Below are 20,065 nucleotides of genomic sequence, written 5' to 3'. Positions count from 1 at the left end.
TTTTCCACATTAGTCCTTTGAGGACTCGTAGCGGCTTCATTACCCGGTGTGTTTCATCTCCGAGGCACTTGAACTTCACCTCCTCCCTCACTCTCTCCAGTCCCTCCCCCTCTGCCATCACCCCACTCCTCCCTCCCTCCCTTATCCCTGCTCTCCAGCTCCCTCCCAAACTCCCCTCCGTCAGCACAACTCTTTATTTTCTCTTACTACAACAGTGGCAATAGAGTGCTGTCAGCCTGTCAGTCCATCCCCTCTGAAGCAGGCTTTACCCCCTGGCGGCCCTGCCTCTACTGCTAACCCGCTTTCCAAAGGGCAGGAAGGCCCATCTCTGGCCCAGTGCCTGATGGGGTCCGACAGCAGTGTGTTCTGGGATTACGCCCGCTGAAAAGGGGGGCATTCCATCACTGGCGGCCTTTGTCGCAGCGCGGCCACTGTTTGCTTTCGACAAGACAGCTGTTCAAAGCCCTCACGGCCCCACGGATGGCGTGAAGGGAAAGAAGCCAGGGGTGACTTCCGTTTATTGGTGGTGTCGGTAGATGCGCGGTGCCACCTCCACCTGTGCTCGCTTCAGCAGCACATATATGTTACTACAGTACATGCACATACACTACTCCCTCTCCTGGAATCCCCCCTTGACGTCCTCCTCCTTCTCCTCTACTGGGTATTGGGCGCTGCATTTGCCTGATAAGGGTGTATGTTTGCATCTAGCTTGTTTATGTGTGTGTGTGTGTACACGTGTGAGAGGGTGGGCGGAGTCATATCTTGTGTGTGGGTGTGCAGGGGCGTAGCTAGGAGTTATGGGCCCTGTGCACAGGAGGTGACTCCGGGCCCCCCCTCCACTTTCCACACCACCATTATTCCAGCTATGACAAGCATCTAGGTCTACCCATCCATAACGTAAACACACACATTCTCTGATCAGTTATCGGACAAATCCTTAATTGAAGTTATGGGTTTTGGGCACTAGCCTGATAGCGCTAATCAGCGGCCATAGCCATACTTTCACCAGTAATCTCCTGTTCATATCTGTTTCAAAAATGTTTTAGTCTATACTGGAAAAACCCAGCCAAATTGTATTCCTGCTTAAAACCAGTTTTGTCTCAGATAACACAGATAACAGCTGCTGTCTCAAACTTTTTTTTAAGAAAGTTTTAGTTTCAGTTGTTATTTTCAATTTCAGTTTTGTAAATTTCAACCAAAACCTGTTTCAAAACCAGAGCAGAGTGAAATAAAAGCATAAAATATATTTATAAATATACACTTGAGTACCACAAAAAGCATTTTAGTCCAACCATTTTAGGGGCCCTCCCTCTGCTTTGGGTCCTGGGTAGTCTGTACCCCCATTCCCCCGCCTGCATCGCCCCACTGCGTGTGTCTATATGTGTGTACTTGCACGTGTGTTTGTGTACTCTGTACTGTAATTGGCAGGCCATCCTAATGAGGGCTTGTTGCCTCTGTAGGAGCAGCTGGCCCAACACAGAGGAATGATAATGAATGGACGCCTCAGCATGAAGACCTGGGCGACACACAGCAACACAGCTGGTACACAACAGGACCAGCAGTAAACACAGACTTCTGTCTTGATGAAAAAACTATCATCAATTTCTGAATATTCTGCATCAGTATGAGAATAAATATTTTATGGCTTTTGGTGGATTACAATTACAGCAGAACTAATGTTTGAGAACTAAACTAATGTTTGGGTTGAAATGAAACTTTTTCCCTAAGAATTTGGTCCTTTTTTGATCCCTAGTTTACTACGTGAAAGGAGAAAAGTTTTCATGTGTGCTAGGTTTTCTTCATCTTAAGTGTACTAGGAGGGTAAAATAAATGGAATATTGTTTACATTAATCTACATTAAAATATTGTGTTGCCATGTCTGTGATAGTCTTTATTTACATAGATGATCTAATGCATGATGAACACATTGATACATTACCACAGAAGGTCCACCGTTCAGCAAGACTGTGGCGTCACCCTGTGGTGCTTTTCACTTCCTGCATCACTCTTAACAGAAACAGACACACATTTCATAAACATATTAGATCCGTCTGGTAAATGTGTTTTATTGGGTATTTGGTTTTGAGTAGAATATATAATAGACATACAAAAAACAAAATGAAAAATCATGATAAATCCTCATTAATTTCCCCATTTTCAATAGTTGTTTCAGGAAAGCTTTGTGTTTCAGTTGCTGAAAGACTGGACAGTGGCTCATCTATTCATATCTTGTATTCCTGTGAAAGTATATTTGATTAATTATATCACTGGCAACATTTGTTCAGTTTCTAAAGCATGTTATATTCACATTATTTGTCTTACAAACATCCACTCACTCACATTACACAGCAATCAAACAGATATTTATCATTGTAGACGAGATGCAAAACTGGGGAAAGCACTGAAGAATGAACACATACTTTACAGAAGATTATATCAAATTCACCCTTAAAAGAATAAAACACAAAAAACAGATAAAGAAGCATCTCATGGTAAAGAGAGATACTAGTGGAGAGATAACAGTTAAATATCATGGCACAGAACAAAACCGGAGCCCAAAGCTAGTCTACATGCATACCATAAGTAAGGCAAAAGTGACTGGAGCTTGATTTCCAAAGGCTAAAAGTGTGGTTCTCACATTTCATAATATAACAGATTCAATGAGTGTGTTTTTTTTATACACATGTGGAGGCGGGCCGGGGATTCTGAGTTAGCACAGACATCAGCTTGAGATATAAATCAAACACATTCCAGTTTGGAGCATACATCATGTTCTTAGCCATTTTCTCATTCATTCATTCAAGATGTTCTCACTCATTTGCACTTCTATGGCGTTAATGATAATAAAGCAAATCCAACTGACTACATTCAGACAGAAGTGCAGCTGAGCTCAGTGGAGAAGATGAGGAGATTTTACGTTGATAAGAGACAATCCCTTACTGTGCATCCATTACACACATGGTACAGATCCTTCCCTTCAAAAGCACACAAGACAACAAATGACAATCACCTTGAGGTTGAGTATCTCAAAGAAGCATGTGCAAGTGAGGGTGTGACATCATTCATTATCAATACAAAACTACATGGTGGGAGCAGTTTCTATGCAGTGTTGAGTTTCTGGACATAATCAAAACAAAAATAAAATCAGGAAAATAATCAGTCATTTAAGAAGAAAATAACAAGCAAAGAGCACTATGTGTGTTTACTTGTTTATCTGCCAGAATTATATGTTCCAATACAAAAAGAAAAACCTAAGAATAGGCAGTTTATTCCACAGAGGGCAGCTTGGAAACCCGGGTGAGAGGCCGTTGACCTGTGTTTGTCTTTGTCTCAGTAGGGTGAGTCTAAGTGTTTGTATAGAAGTTGTTTTATTTGAGGTTTTTCATCTGCTGGTTGGTGTTGTGGATCTTGAGATCCATCTTGTCCACTTTGTTCAGCAGAGAATCCAGGGAGGCATCTTGATCTTCAATCTCAGACTGGAGACCCAGTCCCAGGTTCTTTAGCCTGCCCAGGCCCAGAGACATCTCATCTAGATAAGACGCAAAGCACAGCTGAGTTAAGATCAACTAGGGATTAGTAGACAATATCTTAAATGGTTTGTTGTGATTTTGTTATAACATGCATAACATTTTGCACCCGGCCCAGAATCCAGTCTAACCAGATTGGTGACTCTGGGTGAATGCTAACGTCCCAGTGGGTGGATCAGCATACTGGGTAGGGCTGTACAATTAACAGTGTATAATTGTGTATTGTGATTTTAGATTCCACAATTATTAATTGTAACATCTATATTGGCAATATTGAACCATTTAATTTAATTTACAATGTACACTGTAGTTGATTTCAAGATGGTGATATAAGATGCCAAGAGTGAGTTTTCTGCCTCTATCTTTTACGCCACCTTTCTTGTGACTCCATTGTACATTACGATATACTGTATATTAAAGCGGAAATACAAGAGAAATAAAAAAAGAATAGCTATTCTTACCTAAGTTGTTGTCCAGGGTCTGGTGAGCCGCCCTAAGGTGTTTGTTTGGAGGATAGCCATTCTGTTTGGATGAGCTGTCATCTATTGATGCAGCAGCTCCAAATCCTACAACATACAAAGTGGAAATGATGCCAACTAGTTTGTGACATGGTTATGCTGAGGCTGTTGTGCAAACCCTTACCTCCTGTATCTAACTTTCTTAGGTTGGGGTGGCTGGCTTGGTACTTATCTTCATGTTCTCTGCTGTTGGATAGGGCATTCTGTAATCTGAAAAAACATAAAGAAGTCAGATAAGCATTGTTTAACCAGGTAGTGAAGGACAGTAAATGACAAGACCCTGAAAAAGTTGCCAAAAACATCTATAATGAGTATGTAATGGCAACATGTGATGTCAAGATAAGCTAGATTGATTTTACTGTACCTATGGAAATTTGCTTTTTCTGACATGGTTTTGGTCCACTGTTCTACTAGAGGTGAGGTCAATATCGTTATAATGGCGTTGTTGCAACATGCAATCTCAGAATTCCAGAATCCAGAACCTCACATAAAGACTCGATTGAGATGGCATTTGATTATTGAGAAAACCTTGGGAAACAGCTGACATTATTATCATGCTGCTCAAAACAATGAATGGCCCACTGTGCTGTGTTTTCCTGGGAGATAGGAGACATTCCCATCAGGAAATCAGGAAATATATCCTGAAGGAGAACGCTCAAAAACGTTATCAGAATCCGTTTTTTCGCCAAGAATATTTACATATGAGGAATGTTACACCAGCTTGCCCATGGCCCCATGAGGACGCAGTGCTTAAAAAACATCAGGTATGTATGCGGTGAGGATACAGTCAACTATCGCCGGAAGAACTTTAACTGAATTGGCTGTGGTAGGCTGAATTTTTCATTGCCTACTGGGTCTTTTTGGTGATTGAAGAGAGATTTTTTTATCCCATTTGATGTCACAGGAGATGACAGATCTTGAATGATCTGATTCAACAGTGAATTCAAGTCAATTCATAAAAACAAGAAGTGTATTGTAATTCTGGGCTTTACTGGACCGGCACTGACCTGATTAGGTGTTTACTAAAGGAACAGGGTCTCTAAAATGACTGCCTGAGGAGAGGAGCTGGTATTCTGAGAGTGGCATCTGCCATGATCTTCTGGGCTTAATACATTATTGATTATTCAAAGAGAAGTTTGGGGTGGAAGACGCTGCCTGATTGACTTTACATGCATGAGGTGGGTAATCTGAGCCTTTAGGAAGACTGAGAGGCCCCTAAATCAGGCTTAGATGCCATGTGGGATGCTCTCAACTCCAGAATAGTAGAAGAGCAACATCACCAAATACTTTCATAAAGGATCTCGGAGCAGACAATCTCAGGACTGCTCTGTGTTGCAGCAGAGTAAAGTGCAAACCATGTACCTGCAACACTCGCTCCTCTGCAGCCTCCTTCCAATCACTTGATACTTTATACAATCTAAAACATTTCCATTGCTCTAGAAAGGCATCAGAAATGATGTCAGATGATAAAGGACTGAATCATACTTGTCGCTGGCCTGGTAGCCGTTGGGCTGCTCAGGCGGTGGCTTTGTCTCTGGCTTGCCCTTGAAGTAGTTGACAAGGCCTCCCCACACACTCTTGATACTGTTGATGTGCTTCTGGCTGGTCTTCAGGTCTTGATCCATGTTGTCCACCATCTTCTCTGTCCTCTTCAGAACCTCCCCCTGACGCACCAACTCCTGCAGAGAGAAAGAGAGGAGAATGAGAGAGACTAGAGTCATTATTGTGTTAGTTAGCTTACTCTTATAGGGAGGGCCTCGTCATTTGTGCAACAGTAAGGATTATTAGTTTGTCATACCTCTGCTGTTTCAACACCCATCTTCTCTGATTCATAGATGAGGCCGAGGGAACGATGACTGCTGTCCACAGCAGACTGGGCTGTACGCATCACTTCCTGCTGGAGGTATCTCTGCTTCCTCTCTGCTTCACTCAACCCTCTGTCACTGGGGTCATCATTGAAATTGAACCCCCTACTATTAGACCCACACTCTTCTTCATCATCATCATCTGCAAATGGGTTGTGGGTTTTAGGGTAGGCCATCTGTGGAAGAAATACACAAGGTTTAGTATTAAAGAATCTGTTCTGTAGTGATCAGCTGGACAGGGTGTGCTACTTTTTGCAATGTTTGGAAGAAATTTTCAGCCAAAACAGGTTATAATATAATTTAAAAAAAAGGAACTGTTGACATGCTTACGTGACAAAAACTTTAGCTAAAAGTTTAGCTAACGGTAGCTAGATTAAGTTAACTAGCTTTAAATTGTTAGCTTTAGCTACAACGTTATATGACTTGCTAACTTCTGAGCAACAAAAGACAAGGGAGACGTACTATGTTAACATTTAGTATATTTTAAAATAATATAATGGATTGCTCTCAGTGAATACAACATTAATGTAGCTAATGTTGCGGTTTGGTGGTAATGTAACGTTAGCATTAAAGCTAAGTGGCTAGTCAGAAGCCAACGAGGACTGCCTTGAAGGCGATCGAGTAACCGACCAACCACACCCATGAGACCACACACCTATCCACATATCGACCGTGCTATGCCAACACATACCCTTTCTTCTTGTAGAATGAATGTTATCTAAAATAAAAATATGAAGACCACAGATAAACTAAAGAGACAAACCTTTGACCGGAGCTGTGAGACGTTGTTGTTACTCTATCAGCTGACTGCCTCAGTGACAGAATACTTCCGCTCACGTTTGGTGACGTTGCAGCTTGTTATCCCAACGGCTAAAGCTGCGCAAGAAAAACGCATACAGCTAATAAATACATTTTTTTGTTGACGTGAAATGACAGGCATGACACTAAACAAAGTGTGTCCCGTTTTGCCTTTACTTTAACTAAAAATAGTTTTTAATGTCCATCACAACTAGCCACTGTATATTTTTAGCTGCTAGTTATGATTGTGCCCGCTGGGTTGCCGTACTGCGGCTCGACCAGCGCCAGCCGCTCGCCTCTTTCCTCTCCTCTCTAGAGTTCGCTCGTTTTGATGTAGAGGTAAACATGTCTGTAACGGGAGGTGGTACGAGAGGGTTTTATTTCAACACAGTCCTGTCGCTAGCCCGCTCTTTAGCTGCACACCGTCCCGCACCGGTCGAAAAGGTGAGAAAGGAAAGCGCTGTCTGAGCTCGAGAAGACAATTTGTTATTAGTAAGCAACAGGGTTGTTTAGGGTGTACTCCGCTTCCGCACAGGCGGTGGCTTATTTTGATTAGTGACGGTGGAGCCAGGCTGAATTTGACAGGTGTGTCCGTCTGTGTGACGTGGAGCTGATTCGTGTATCTGCAGTATTTCCCCTGTGATAAGAAAGCAGTGCAGAAGTAGCGTCGCTGCTAGTGTGTTGTTACTGAATCAGATAATGACAGCCTTTACCAAAGAGCATTGCGCACTGCAGTCAAACAGGTTTACGCGGGGCTGAGAGAGAGAGAGAGAGAGAGAGAGAGAGAGAGAGAGAGAGAGAGAGAGAGAGAGAGAGAGAGAGAGAGAGAGAGAGAGAGAGAGAGAGAGAGAGAGAGAGAGAGAGAGAGAGAGAGAGAGAGAGAGAGAGAGAGAGAGAGAGAGAGAGAGAGAAGGTTCACTCCAATTTACCCTGTTCTATATTTACTTATACACTAGCTAAAGCAGCTAACCTGTTGCCAGGATGATCATGTCTAATGAAACAGTTTGATTTGTTTGGACAGTGAACTGGGAAGGCGAGCTGTGTTGGGCAAACTGATATTTTCCACATCTCACTTTGATAGCAGCCCACATTCAGCATGATGCCATGCCATCAAAAGAGAGCTGATTTGAAAACAACCCTGCCAGAGAAGAGGATTAAGGGTCTGATGAGTGCTTGTCTTTAGTCTGAACACAGTCTGTTTTGTGCGTCATCTGTGCCTGCTCATGTCTAAGAAATTAGTGCCGGAGATTTTCAAAAGCGATCCCCTTGTGGTTGGTTTCTTTCAGGTCCAAAAGCTGCAATGCATGTGTCCAGTGGAGGTCCGGGGTGTGTTCACTCTGGACGTGCGTCGCAGAGATGCTGTCATAGCCCTGGCTGTGTTTCTTGTGGAGTCTGACTTACAGGTGGGTGATTGCCAGTTATGAACCAAGCCAAGCTGTTGAATCTTTCCAAGCGCAAAGACATTATTCACAAACTTGAGTGCATTTCACCATCACTTGTAACATATCTACAATCCGCCCTGGCAGTTAACGGATAACCTGACGGATTTAAGTCCCAAACATTACAAAAGCTACTACTGAGGCCACAATTTACAGCATTTATTACACAGCGATGCAGTAGCTCAATATCTTCAGATCTGAGGATTTATATGGTTACATTCCCGTACTGTTTTATTAGTCCTCTAGTGCTTACAGCCCTTCACATGACTCCACATATATCACCATGATAAGCTCATTCCCTTAATCTGATTAAACTGGCGATTAGACATGCGGCTGGCTGTGTAAGCCTCTAACCCCCTCACACTGAGACACAGCATGGAAAGCCTCTCAGTCATCTGATTACGTAGCGCACAGGACAGTGATAGTGTCAGGACTTTTCACTTTTCACCGCAGAAACATTGTTAGATTTAGCTCCCTTGACCCACTTTTGATTCAGTATTGAAATAAAGAATAGCTCGGTGTTTTTTGATTTATCAGCGCTTGTCAGCTCCGTGCCGACAAGTGCAGTGTTTTGTGGTGTGTAATGTTTTTGTTTTGCTCTGCTAGCACAAAGACATACTTGTTTCCTACTTGCTGAGCCTATTGAAAGGGTTGCCACGGGTCCAATGGATCGAGGAGAGCTTGGGAAAGAAAGGGAGGGGTAAGAACAATCCTCTTATGTTGGGCCTTTTGTTTTACTCTGCCCTCCATCAAGTGCCTTGCTTTAATTGCAACTCAGAATTTCTTGCTTTAATCTTGCTTTCAATAAATGTTTTTTATTTCAATACAGTCTGAAGGCATGTTTTGAGATGTGTCGAGATGTCTTATAATGCATATAACGCCTTGAGACCAGTTTCCACATCATAAAACACTGTCTGTCTTATTATTATTATAACTTATGTTTTATCTTATTGACCAGATATGACATTTGAACAACATACTGTGCGCTACATTTTCTCAGTGCCAATGCAGTTAGTCTTCTGTTGTGTTTGCTGAGTTGATTGCCTTTTCAGCATTTGACAAGGCTTTGTGTGTTTACCATTTGATAACTCTGCTTGTGTCTTTCTTTTTACTAATATACAACTCTGCATGTCATTTAACTGTCTATATTTGTCTTTTTGTCTTTTGTCTTCTCTTCAGATTCTCTCCCTGTCGCAGAAAACTTCAGCTTCTGTTTAGTGACGCTGTTGGCGGATGTGGCACAGAGGGACCCAGACACCCGACAGCAGGTCAGATCAAGAAGCTGCGGCCTTATTTCTAACTCTTAGGTTGCTTGAAGGTTGATAGCCTCATGTCCACTGCAATTTTGATCATTTTTCTACTGTTTCCCTTGCAGATCCTGGACACTGTCATGGAAGTCATGCAGGGGCTGCAGGAGATGTGCCAGACACCTGATAACCATGACAAAGGTATACACACACACACACACACACACACACACACACACACACACACACACACACAGAAACAACAACAGTGCTTCACTTCAGCCTCACACCTGCTCTTTTGTCTCCAGTCTACCTGTGCAGGTATATTGTCCCTTGCCTGCTGGGTGTGACTCGGGCATTTGGCCGCTACAGCAACACAGACGAAGCTCTGCTGTCCAAGTTGTTCCCCAAAGATTCGCCCCAAGCCCGCTGCGTTACAGAGGAAACAGAGGGAATACGGCGCAGGTCTTTCAATGACTTCCGTTCCATCCTGCCATCCTCACTGCTGACAGTGTGCCAGAGCGACACTCTACGCAGACGCACTGGGACCAACTTGGATGCCTCCGCACAGGTGTGCGTGTGTGTGTGTTGTGATGAGCTGGTTGGGTGTAAGAGGTGGTTTGTGTGTAAAAACTGAGATGTGATTGCAGAATTGAAAATATTCGTTGAAAATGTTTGGTCATTTCATTCTACTAAAAGTGAGACTCCCAGTTTTGATGACTAATATGGCTTAGTTAGAGGTTAATGAAATATCCTGTCCTCACAGGTCAGTCCAGACCCAGCAGGCCACTCGCCCTGCTCCCCTACAACCCCTGGCCCACACTACTTTGAAGGTGAAAACAAAGCATTTATTCCATAATGAAAAACTAAAACACAAGCTACTCGGATTCAGTTGTACAGGCAGTGTACAGGCTGCCAGTCTTCTCCACAATGGTCTCGTTTGTTTACAGCAATTCTTCTAATGTCTCAAAATAATGTGGCAATAATTTATTGATGTTAAAGGAAAAATCCACACTGAAATACATTTAGCACTGTTAAAAATAGCTACTGGCAATGCACCTTGCATTTCTGAGTCCATCTTGTCGTCTGGTGGTGTATTTTCCTTATTTCTGTGGATAACTGGCCAAACACAGATGACGTGACATCATTTCAAGATATTTCCAGCGCAGCTACAATGGAATTCGATAACTTTCACTGATGATATATAACTGCTAATGCTACACATTGCACCTTTTAAGCATTTGGCCATATGTTATCACATCTCTGTGTATCCTCCCGTCCCTTTCTTTCCAGGTGCCTATCTCCCTGACAGCAGCGCTGTAGACCCTGACTACTACTTCTCCACAGTCAGCTCCAGTTTCTCCATGTCTCCTCTCTTCATGGGGGCGGGGGAAGGAGAGGTGGAGGTGCCCGTTGACCTGCTCCGACAGCTCCTCGGCATGGTAAAGTAGCCCACTACCTATTTCTATCACACCAGGTCTGCTGTCTGCCATGGGCCGTTATACCATGGCTTGGCAACACTGTATCTTTACCAGTAGTTGTGTGTGTTGTCCATGTGCAGGTGAAGAAGTTTGTCTCCGACTCCTTTTTAAAAACACTGGATGCCACTATGTCAGAACTTACAGAGGTAAAACTATATTACTATAAGATTATTCAAAACTATATTACCACTTTCTGTTCAACAAAAAAGTACACAGTTTTCAAACTAAATTTGTTCCTATTATCAGTTATGTAATATTTTTCTCTCTATTTGTCTTTTCTGTTTGCCGTTAAGTCGAATCCTGGGATCAACATCTATTACAAAACCTTCAGTGACCCTCTCTATGTGTGTGTGTTCAAAATGCTGAGGGACACACTGTACTACATGAAAGGTAAAACATGATATATATTTTATTTGTTCTGCATTCAAAACGTGCAGCCACCAGATTGTAAATGTTGTATTTTGTAACCCAATAAAATAGACATTGTTTTATTGTGTGAAATCTCCCCACTCTTCCTGTTCCTCAGCCTTGCAGCCAGCGTTTGTGCGGGAAGTGCACGACTTTGTTCTGGAGCAGTTCAGCAGCAGTCAGTCGGAGCTGCAGCGGGTACTTCATGATACGGGGGGGTTGCCGGGGGAACCCAGCCCCCTCAAGCTCCGTTGCCAAGCCAACGCTGCCTGTGTGGACCTCATGGTGTGGGCCGTCAAAGATGAGCAAGGTAATCAATCACAGCAGAGAGGGAGGACAGCAGTGTGTTCAGACTACATAATTAGAGGGGTGCTAGTCTACATTTGTTTATTTATACTGGTTGTATCGTTTCCCCTTCCTGTGTATTTTTTCAGGAGCTGAGAATTTGTGCACCAAACTCTCAGAGAAGCTGCAGTCGAAAACCTCCAGCAAAGTCATCATCGCTCACATGCCCCTGCTCATCTGCTGCCTACAGGTATAACACTCAGAGGTAGAAAGAGGACTGGAATATTTTGCTCAAATAGATGCTCTACTACTTAAGTTATTATAAGTTATGCAAGGTAGATTATGAGTACTTACTTTAAAATTATTGAAGTAAATGTAAAGGAGTATCGGGCATCCTGGTGGCTTGGTGGTCTTTCCTGTCTCTCCCTACTGTGAACCATGAAATAGAGGCAAAATGCCAAAAAATAATCTTCAAAAAGTAAAGGACTACTTACTAAAACAATTCTCAAACATTTAGCGAGTTTTGAGTGAAAACAATCAAGATTGTGTGTATGCTCAAAACATTATTTCCCCCAATACTAAACAGTTGAACCATTTTGGTACCCTTTGCAAATACTTTGATGGGTCATTATCTGCCCAAGGTTTGGATATTGTTCTCATGTAGTTAACAAAGCTATAATATCAGTTATGGGAGGTTATGAGACTGTATTATACTGTAAATGCTAGTCACTACCGATTGTACTCTGATTGGACTGTTATGTTCAAAACTCTAACATCTACTCAGTACACTCAACTAGAGTAGGTATAACTAGTTACTTCTCACTTCTGACAATACAGTTTATAACTAGAAGGGCACTCGGAGAGCGCAGACCTCCGTCAAGGCCAATAGTCCAGTCTTCTATGATATGCAAATGTGCAAGCGCAACCAATATACGGATCCGCTCCAAAATTTAATGGGTTCTTCCTTGGCCCATGCTACACCCTTCCACGAAGTTTCAGGAAAATCGGGCCAGTAATTTTTCCGTAATCCTGCTGACAAACAGACAAACAGACAAACAAACAAACAAACGGCACCGATTACATAACCTCCTTGGCGGAGGTAATTATATGCATCCTGTACAGCATTTTCTCTTCCTCTCTTGGTCCTCCTAGTCCCCTGCTTCTGTGTCTTATGCATCACACCATCCTGACAAAAATCCTGAATTATTGATTGGATATTTATTTTTAATTTCTCTAATTTTCTCTCCCTCTGTGGCAGGGCCTGGGGCGTCTGTGTGAGAGGTTTCCAGTAGTGGCCCACTCTGCCACGACCTCCCTCAGGGATTTCCTGGTGGTTCCCTCCCCTGTTCTTATAAAGCTCTACAAGTACCACAGTCAGTACAGCACAGGTACAGTAATTACTGCACATCCACTGCGGGATTGAGACTTAAAGGTCCCATATTAATCAGGTTTCATGATTTTGTTTTCAAATGTGCTATGGTTCATGATGAGATAAAATTTCTTCATGATGTTTCGCAAATAAGTTTATTTTAGTTAAAGGTTGAATTTAATTAGTTGCATTAAATGAGCTTCTCTAATAAATCAGCTTCTCTATTGATGTTGTATTGATTGGAGTTAGTCTGAAACTGCCTGTAAATATGGATGGATTTTTTGAAAATGCAATAACTTAAACTTTAACCACTCAAACAATATTTTAACATCTTCATTAAAATATCTTTGATCATACATGTATATAAATGGGGGGAAATTTGAATTCCTGTAATAGAAAACCTTTAAGTGTCCACATCTACAATACAACCAACTTAGTTGGTTGTATTGTAGATGTGAGATCCTAAAGGAAATGGCACAGGACCGTTCTGTTACGTTGGTCGGATGCAGTGTCAAATCAACATCAACAGCATGTCAATATCACATCCGAGTCCCATCCACTATTGATCTGCAGAGAGTGTTGATTGACTGAGCGGAAACACACACACAGACAAATTGAAATGCAATTCAGGTTATTGATTTCACTATGGTGCCCTGCAGAATGTACCACTATCTCATAGATTAGCTGCTGATCTGTTATATTATATGCTCTGTACATTCTGTCTGTGCTCTACATACAGCTTCTTTCATTCTGTGCAAGGTCCTATTTTTACGAACAAAGTGTTAAATGATGATGCTTTTTTGTGTTGCTGTTTCTGTCTCTCTGCTGTTATCACTCTTTCTTCAGGCACGGGAGAAATCAGGATCAACGTGACCAATGAGCATTCGCAGTCCACCTTCAACATCCTGTCAAACAGGAAGGACCAGCCCTCCATGTACGAGCAGCTCAGAGACATTTCCATCGACAACATCTGCAGGTCAGACACAAACACCTGGCACAGCTTTTGTTAGAGAGTAGTATTTTTTTTTTTTTTAGTTACATGAATTTTTCATCTTTGTGTTTCTGTATCCTCCCTCTCTGTCAGATGTCTGAAGGCCGGTCTGACCATGGACCCTGTGATAGTGGAGGCCTTTCTGGCCAGCCTGTCCAACCGTCTGTACATTTCACAGGAGAGTGACAAGTGAGCAACATGTTTGAATTAAAAAAACTACATTATGGATTTATAGTCACCCCGCATATTTTCAGGTCTTAGACATTGATTAACAGCTGTTCTGAAAAAGTCCCTTGTCTTTCTCCCAGGGATGCTCATCTGATCCCGGACCACACCATTCGAGCTCTGGGCCACATCGCCGTGGCTCTGAGAGACACTCCCAAAGTCATGGAGCCCATCCTGCAGATCCTCCAGCAGAAGTTCTGCCAGCCTCCCTCACAGCTGGACGTGCTCATCATAGACCAGCTTGGCTGCATGGTCATCACAGGAAATGTGAGTTCATGCATGTACACATACGTACATGCAAGCACACAGTGATCCCATTTACACCTGGCATTCCATGCGGCTTGAATCCAGATTGTATCTGGATGCAAGTTATCCACATTACATTTACATTTGTTATTAAAAAAATGGGTCTTCGGCAGGTGGATAGAAATCCTTCTCCCGCACTTTTCCATGCAGTATGCAAATTCTTCTTCTTTAATGTAGGCCTAGTATTAACGATACAAAATCTTAATCTGTCCCCAATGCCTCTTGGATGCATTTACACCTAGATTTTTATGTGGACAAGTGCGATCAGATTGCTATCCGATCACTCAAGACACATTTTAATACTAGGTGTAAATGGGGTGAATCTTACCCACTTAATCTCTGTCTGCCTCCCCCATAGCAATACATCTACCAGGAGGTGTGGAACCTGTTCCAGCAGATCAGTGTGAAGGCCAGCTCAGTGGTCTACTCAGCCACCAAGGACTACAGAGACCATGGCTACAGGTCAGGATCTGGTGTTACTACAATTACCAGTTGTACCAGTGATGGCAGTAGCCCAGAGGTTTGAGAATTAGGCTTGTGACTGGAAGGTTGCTTGTTCGAATCCCCAAACTGGGAAAAATGTGGTTGGGAAAACTGACTGATCTCCCCTTCCCTGGGACTGGGATGGTACTGGGAATCTCCTTGATGTGAATGTGCATAACCGTGTGAATGTGAAGCAGGTCTTTGCTGGGAAGAAAAACATGCATGCTTAGTCAGCTTTCCTTTGATTAATAAAGGTTTAAATAAACACAAATGAAGAGTTTAGTTCCAAAATGAGATATCCACCATTTAAAAAAACATAATGACACCCCTCCCCCATATTGACTGCTGGCATGAAAGTTAAGCACATTATGGGTTAGTATTGAATTTAGTAGTCATTTATGTTTTTCAAATATTGCCTGATGAATTTCAGGTAGCAACATTTTTCCAAAATGGATATGTAGTGTTTTGGAATGAAACCCTTCAAATATGATTTATTTTTATTATTAAGCTCTATTATTTATTTAATTGTGGTAGTTTTACATCACTGTCTCCTTGGGTTTTATTGCATGTAAAGCACTTTGTAAACATTGTTTTTAGAAAAGTGCTATACAAATAAAGTTATTATTTTTATTAATAATAATAATAAATATAATAATACTGTAAATAGGCTCTCTTTGGACTTATGTTTGTGTATGTCTGCACTGAATATTTCCATGCTTTTGTTTAACTGTGCTCTCCATCTATGCTGTCTTCTCTTCCAAGGCACTGCTCCCTGGCGGTGATAAACGCTCTGGCCAACATTGCAGCCAACCTACAGGGGGAGCAACTCGTGGATGAGCTGATGGTCAACCTTTTAGAGTTGTTTGTCCAGCTGGGCCTGGAGGGAAAGAGAGCCAGTGAGAGGGCCTCGGACAAGGGACCTGCACTGAAGGTCTGTGCTCGCATACATAAACGTTTAAACACAACAGGAAAGTGATAACAGTAATTTCAAGTTGGTAATCTCTCTTTATCGACCCTCAGGCTTCAAGTAGTGCTGGAAACCTTGGAGTCCTCATTCCAGTCATTGCTGTGGTAAGTATCTGTTGAGTCCCCCCAAAAACATTTCTCATTCATTTGGTACTAGAATTTATGTTGAAATACCCATATGGTTCATTGTTAAATAATCTGCGTAAGTTTTTGAGTGGTTACAGGCGAATCCAAGCTGTTGGTTAGTATTTAACTCTATGAACAAATATTTACCCTGCCCGCTGCAGTAAACCAGGGTCATGGGTCATAGGTCGCTGCTGGATGTATTTACACTTCTTATTAGATACTTTTTAAGCCAACACATTTTTGTGGTAATATTAGTCCTTCAAAGATTGTGTTCAGATTTGTGGTATTTTTTCATTGCATTTTTTCATTGCATTTTTTCTCATCAATTCAGCTTATTGTGAAAATAATCAAATAAATTTGAGCAAAATGTTTAAAATAACTTAACATTATGTTTTGTCCAGAATTTCCTTGTGTAATATAATAACATTATATAGTATCTTATTCTCCCTTGTGTTAATCATATTCACGAAGTCTTTCTTCAATGATTACAGTACTGCATTAAGGCTATGACAGCTATGAAACATCATCCGCTAGCCTCATTGCAAAAGATGAAACATTAACAGACAGCAAATAACAAGCATTCATTGACTCATTCAGACAGACTCACAAAAGCTTGAGCAATGTGAGGGAGAAGGCTAAATGTTCAGTAAGAGACCACAAACATGTAAAAGCACAAAACTTGATGTTAGATTTACATACTGTACTAATGACAATAATTGAATATTAAAAAAAACAAAAACAACCCATGTAAAAATCAGTAATATTTCCGAGGCTCATTATAACCCAGTTGGAAGTCTAGACAAACATGGATTTTGTGGGGAATAGGTTGGTAGCAGGACTTTGCGGTCAAGTTTAGCTCTGTGAAGGATTGACCACCCGGCCCATGAAGACAAGGCAGTTTGTGCGGTGCTCGTAGATGAGGAAGAGGAAGGGATGGTCCACAGTGAAGCGGATCTGAGAGGAGAGGGGCATGAAGCCCACCTGGGTCAGAGCCGCTGCCTCTGTCCCCTCCTCATTCACTGTGATGGTTCCCTGGTGCTTCAGCTAGGGAGGGAGACCAGAAGGCAACCATATTGAGATAGGTTGTGCACACTATTGATACCACAAAAAAACACATGTGATCAAGCAGATGAAGTGTCCAGGTGACTGAATGACTCTAGCTTTCATTTTGTTTTTGCCTTTAGGATCAGTTTGGTTAGGTCTGAGTGAAAGCATGACTGATTTAGGCTTACTCACCCAGTTCATGGTGATCTTTTCTGAGGTCATTCCAGTGAAGTCTCCGTTCTCCTGAAACAAGTCAGTGAGGCCCATCTCCTTCAGATTGTCAATCAGGTCATAGTTCTGCTCCAGTTTAAACCTGGGGAACACCACCTCACGAGTCCTGGAGGGACGGAAACAAAAACAGTCCTTTGACTGACATTTCCTCATGCTGTAGAGTCTCGGTTACGTCTTGGCACTTTCATTATTTTCAACAAAGCCGCTTAACTCCCTTTCAGAAGAGCTCCCTTTCAAAAGGTTTATTGCATGTCGTTTTGTAAGCTCAGTTGTTGATTAGTTAGGAGCACGCTGCTGCTGACCTGTTGGTCATGTTGTTGAGCCACTTGTTGACCACAGTGGGGGAGATCTCCTGCTCCAAGGTCCTCATGCCAGAGATCTTCCTAGGCAGGGCAATGAGCATGCTGATGTTTCCCGTGTATGGGAGCTGAAAAGAAGATACTTTACTTCATTATTGGGCTTTCATCGATCGTTATGTTTTCTGTGTGCTCATAGTGAACTCAGAAAACATATGATTGCCTATTGGGAAGTCTATTCTAGACTTTCTAATTGAAATTTCAGGTATGTTGTGTACGATCAGAGTGAGACACACACCTGTAGGATGTCACACTCTAGTTCGTGGTCAGTAGCAGCCAGGTAGTTCCCCTTGTTGCTCATCATTGGCACGCGTACATTTGTCTTCTCGTTCACGCGGAAGTTCCTGTAGTGAGTCATTTCTTTGGGGAATTTCTGTTCCCACGTACCTATTTATATTAACAAATAAGGCCAAAGAGTCACATGTTGTACAAAAGCTGTTTACTTTGCACTCTGAGTAACCAAACAAAACAATCAAGTGTTCTGTAGTTTGTACTATTTTCTTGTAGTTGCATCATTTGAAAGTAGAGGTGCAGAAATGTTGCCCCCTGTTTGCACTCACCTTTGAAGTACAGGTAGTTGAGCAGCATCAGCACCATATTTGGGTCCACGCTCTTCAGAGGTTCCCTGATCAGCCCTTTGGTCAGCTTTAGGATGCGCCGGTTGGCCTTGGCCAGAAAGGCAGGGTCGCTGAAGGCCACCGACTGCGGCTCTGCAAAATAGTAAGCCTTTGTCTCTGTACGGAAAGCATCTTTCACAGAGACGTCCTTCTTTACATAGAGATCGTTCACGGAGCGCAGCGTGTAACCAAAGTTCCTCCGGAAGAGCCTGTGCGTCAGCTTCCTGAAGAGCTTGTGCACTGTTGCGTTGTCATAGTGATGGCTGGCGTTGACAAATTCGGCGAATCCCAGAGCTTTGTAGAGTTGATCATGGGTTCCAGGTCCCGCCCCTAACGACATCATCCCCATAGCGATGGAGATACCAGCCGGTGCAAGCAGGATGTTGTCAGTCTGGTTGACATGGTTACGAAGGCTCCGGTAGAGGTTAAAACCAAAGTGGGCATTCACAATGTTGAGGCGTTGGAGGCGAGACCGACCGTGAAACAGCCGCAGGAGTCTGGCACGGCGAATCTTTGGGTCAGACGGCTCGGCAAAGATGTCAATGTCTGGGGCCGGAGTTGCAATCTCATCTATCTCGTCCCCTTCACTGAAAAAACATCACAAGCTTGTCATCAAGCTAGTTCACCCCAAATTTAATTTCATGTTTGGTTTTAAAACACACCAAATTTTAGCTGTATCATAACCAAGTTTTGAGGTTGAGCCTACAACTTTTCAAACAAATCGGCACCAAATAACTCCAAATAGTCCAAATAAGTCATTACTTACTCCGCCATGAATTTAATATTGACTGTTTGAGAAAACCCACCACAAGTATAATATTTTTGTATTTTTTATAACTCACATGTAGTCATCACTGTCCTCAGCCAGGATCTTATCAAAATCGATGTAATCTTCGTCCTCGAAGCCGTCAAAAGGCAGATCATTAGTGACAGTGTTCTCCTTATGGAAGTCCAAGGGGATGGCCTCCATATCCACCGCCTCTCCCTGGCCGAGGCCTCTGGGGTCCGGGTTAGAGGTAGGGTCAATGAAGTGAGAGCCCAGGTCTTTGATCCCAGCCAGGGATGGGGTGACCAGGAGGCAGGCCGCAGAGATGACTGTGATGACCCACATCCTGAAGGGAGAACCGAGACCAAAATGAAGAGAGAGGCTGAGACAGAGACAGAGTAGAGCAGAGGGGATGGACATTTAGGTCAGCGAACTGTATGCTCTGATGAAAATTTGATAGATTTAATTGATTTTTGTTTTTTTGACATGCATAAATAGCGTGATCACTGGATAAATACCTAAATTATACATTTAGGAAAGGCAAGATTAACAGTTTATAGTAATTAAATAAATCTTTTAGGATCAAATACACGCATTCATTTTGGATAAATATGAAGTCTTTGTCTTGTTAGATTCAGGTACCATTCCCTTTATGTAAAATGTCTTACCTTTGGTTGCTCTGTGCTGGCGGGAAGTGCTGTGTTGGTTCTGTGTGTGGGACTAAGAGCAAGGAGTTGAATACCAAAACTGAACTTTGATGTGGGCTCCTCCTGAACAAATAGACCAGATCAAACAACAGACAGAAAAACTGCTGTGACTAACTGAAATCTTTAACTCTTCACAATTCAACTTGTCACTCAAGAATATTTGATCAATTACCAGTAATGATCTAGTAAGAGATCTTTATAGTTTTTGATATATATGTTTTTGATCTTTATTTTGATCAATGTACAGCATGTCCGTAAAGATTTTAGTTCATTCATACGTTCATGAACTGTGTTTTACCATTCCTTTAGA

At 42.3% G+C, this 20,065-nt stretch overlaps 3 protein-coding genes across 3 annotated transcripts in view; 1 reads left to right on the top strand and 2 right to left on the bottom strand.

Annotated features, from left to right (window-relative positions):
• Nucleotides 1-2,046: 2,046 nt before the first annotated feature.
• snap29 (synaptosome associated protein 29) lies at nucleotides 2,047-6,883 on the bottom strand. The gene is made up of 6 exons (XM_071918534.2): nucleotides 6,674-6,883; nucleotides 5,844-6,086; nucleotides 5,531-5,724; nucleotides 4,170-4,255; nucleotides 3,989-4,093; nucleotides 2,047-3,529 (listed from the first exon to the last, which is right to left on the bottom strand). Exons 2-6 carry the CDS (start codon nucleotides 6,084-6,086, stop codon nucleotides 3,369-3,371), a joined length of 789 nt encoding a protein of 262 aa, XP_071774635.1. The 5' UTR covers nucleotides 6,674-6,883; the 3' UTR covers nucleotides 2,047-3,368.
• A 94-nt stretch (nucleotides 6,884-6,977) lies between these two features.
• Nucleotides 6,978-20,065, top strand: part of pi4kab (phosphatidylinositol 4-kinase, catalytic, alpha b) — a 29,806-nt gene continuing 16,718 nt past the window's right edge. The window contains exons 1-19 of the mRNA XM_071918523.2: nucleotides 6,978-7,152; nucleotides 7,995-8,111; nucleotides 8,754-8,847; nucleotides 9,327-9,415; nucleotides 9,523-9,595; nucleotides 9,703-9,965; nucleotides 10,161-10,227; nucleotides 10,688-10,836; nucleotides 10,956-11,021; nucleotides 11,169-11,265; nucleotides 11,402-11,593; nucleotides 11,718-11,818; nucleotides 12,827-12,956; nucleotides 13,784-13,913; nucleotides 14,022-14,117; nucleotides 14,237-14,420; nucleotides 14,818-14,921; nucleotides 15,705-15,873; nucleotides 15,963-16,013. Of these exons, the coding sequence (XP_071774624.1) occupies nucleotides 7,054-7,152; nucleotides 7,995-8,111; nucleotides 8,754-8,847; nucleotides 9,327-9,415; nucleotides 9,523-9,595; nucleotides 9,703-9,965; nucleotides 10,161-10,227; nucleotides 10,688-10,836; nucleotides 10,956-11,021; nucleotides 11,169-11,265; nucleotides 11,402-11,593; nucleotides 11,718-11,818; nucleotides 12,827-12,956; nucleotides 13,784-13,913; nucleotides 14,022-14,117; nucleotides 14,237-14,420; nucleotides 14,818-14,921; nucleotides 15,705-15,873; nucleotides 15,963-16,013 (2,271 nt within the window). The 5' untranslated portion in view covers nucleotides 6,978-7,053. The remainder of the gene's footprint in view (nucleotides 7,153-7,994; nucleotides 8,112-8,753; nucleotides 8,848-9,326; nucleotides 9,416-9,522; nucleotides 9,596-9,702; nucleotides 9,966-10,160; nucleotides 10,228-10,687; nucleotides 10,837-10,955; nucleotides 11,022-11,168; nucleotides 11,266-11,401; nucleotides 11,594-11,717; nucleotides 11,819-12,826; nucleotides 12,957-13,783; nucleotides 13,914-14,021; nucleotides 14,118-14,236; nucleotides 14,421-14,817; nucleotides 14,922-15,704; nucleotides 15,874-15,962; nucleotides 16,014-20,065) is intronic.
• Nucleotides 16,873-19,393, bottom strand: serpind1 (serpin peptidase inhibitor, clade D (heparin cofactor), member 1). The gene is made up of 6 exons (XM_071919801.2): nucleotides 19,125-19,393; nucleotides 18,226-18,869; nucleotides 17,904-18,052; nucleotides 17,612-17,736; nucleotides 17,271-17,415; nucleotides 16,873-17,078 (listed from the first exon to the last, which is right to left on the bottom strand). The coding sequence occupies exons 1-6, from the start codon at nucleotides 19,391-19,393 to the stop codon at nucleotides 16,887-16,889; spliced, it is 1,524 nt and encodes a 507-aa protein (XP_071775902.1). The 3' UTR covers nucleotides 16,873-16,886.

Source organism: Centroberyx gerrardi, chromosome 8 (genome assembly GCF_048128805.1).
Source record: "Centroberyx gerrardi isolate f3 chromosome 8, fCenGer3.hap1.cur.20231027, whole genome shotgun sequence".
NCBI classification, from domain to species: Eukaryota; Metazoa; Chordata; class Actinopteri; order Beryciformes; family Berycidae; genus Centroberyx; species Centroberyx gerrardi.
Note: the sequence above shows the minus strand (reverse complement) of the source record. Positions and strands in the feature narration are given on the sequence as shown.

Bases quoted from the DNA above. Each gene is read 5' to 3' on its own strand.
- snap29 (XM_071918534.2), bottom strand. From the start codon at position 6,086: ATGGCCTACCCTAAAACCCACAACCCATTTGCAGATGATGATGATGAA. The intron at 5,725-5,843 runs GTATGACAAACT...TTCTCTCTGCAG, and splicing joins TGGGTGTTGAAACAGCAGAG to GAGTTGGTGCGTCAGGGGGA. The intron at 4,094-4,169 runs GTAAGGGTTTGC...TGTATGTTGTAG, and splicing joins AAGAAAGTTAGATACAGGAG to GATTTGGAGCTGCTGCATCA.
- serpind1 (XM_071919801.2), bottom strand. From the start codon at position 19,393: ATGTGGGTCATCACAGTCATCTCTGCGGCCTGCCTCCTGGTCACCCCA. The intron at 18,053-18,225 runs GTGAGTGCAAAC...TAATATAAATAG, and splicing joins CAACTACCTGTACTTCAAAG to GTACGTGGGAACAGAAATTC. The intron at 17,416-17,611 runs GTCAGCAGCAGC...CCGTCCCTCCAG, and splicing joins CTCAACAACATGACCAACAG to GACTCGTGAGGTGGTGTTCC.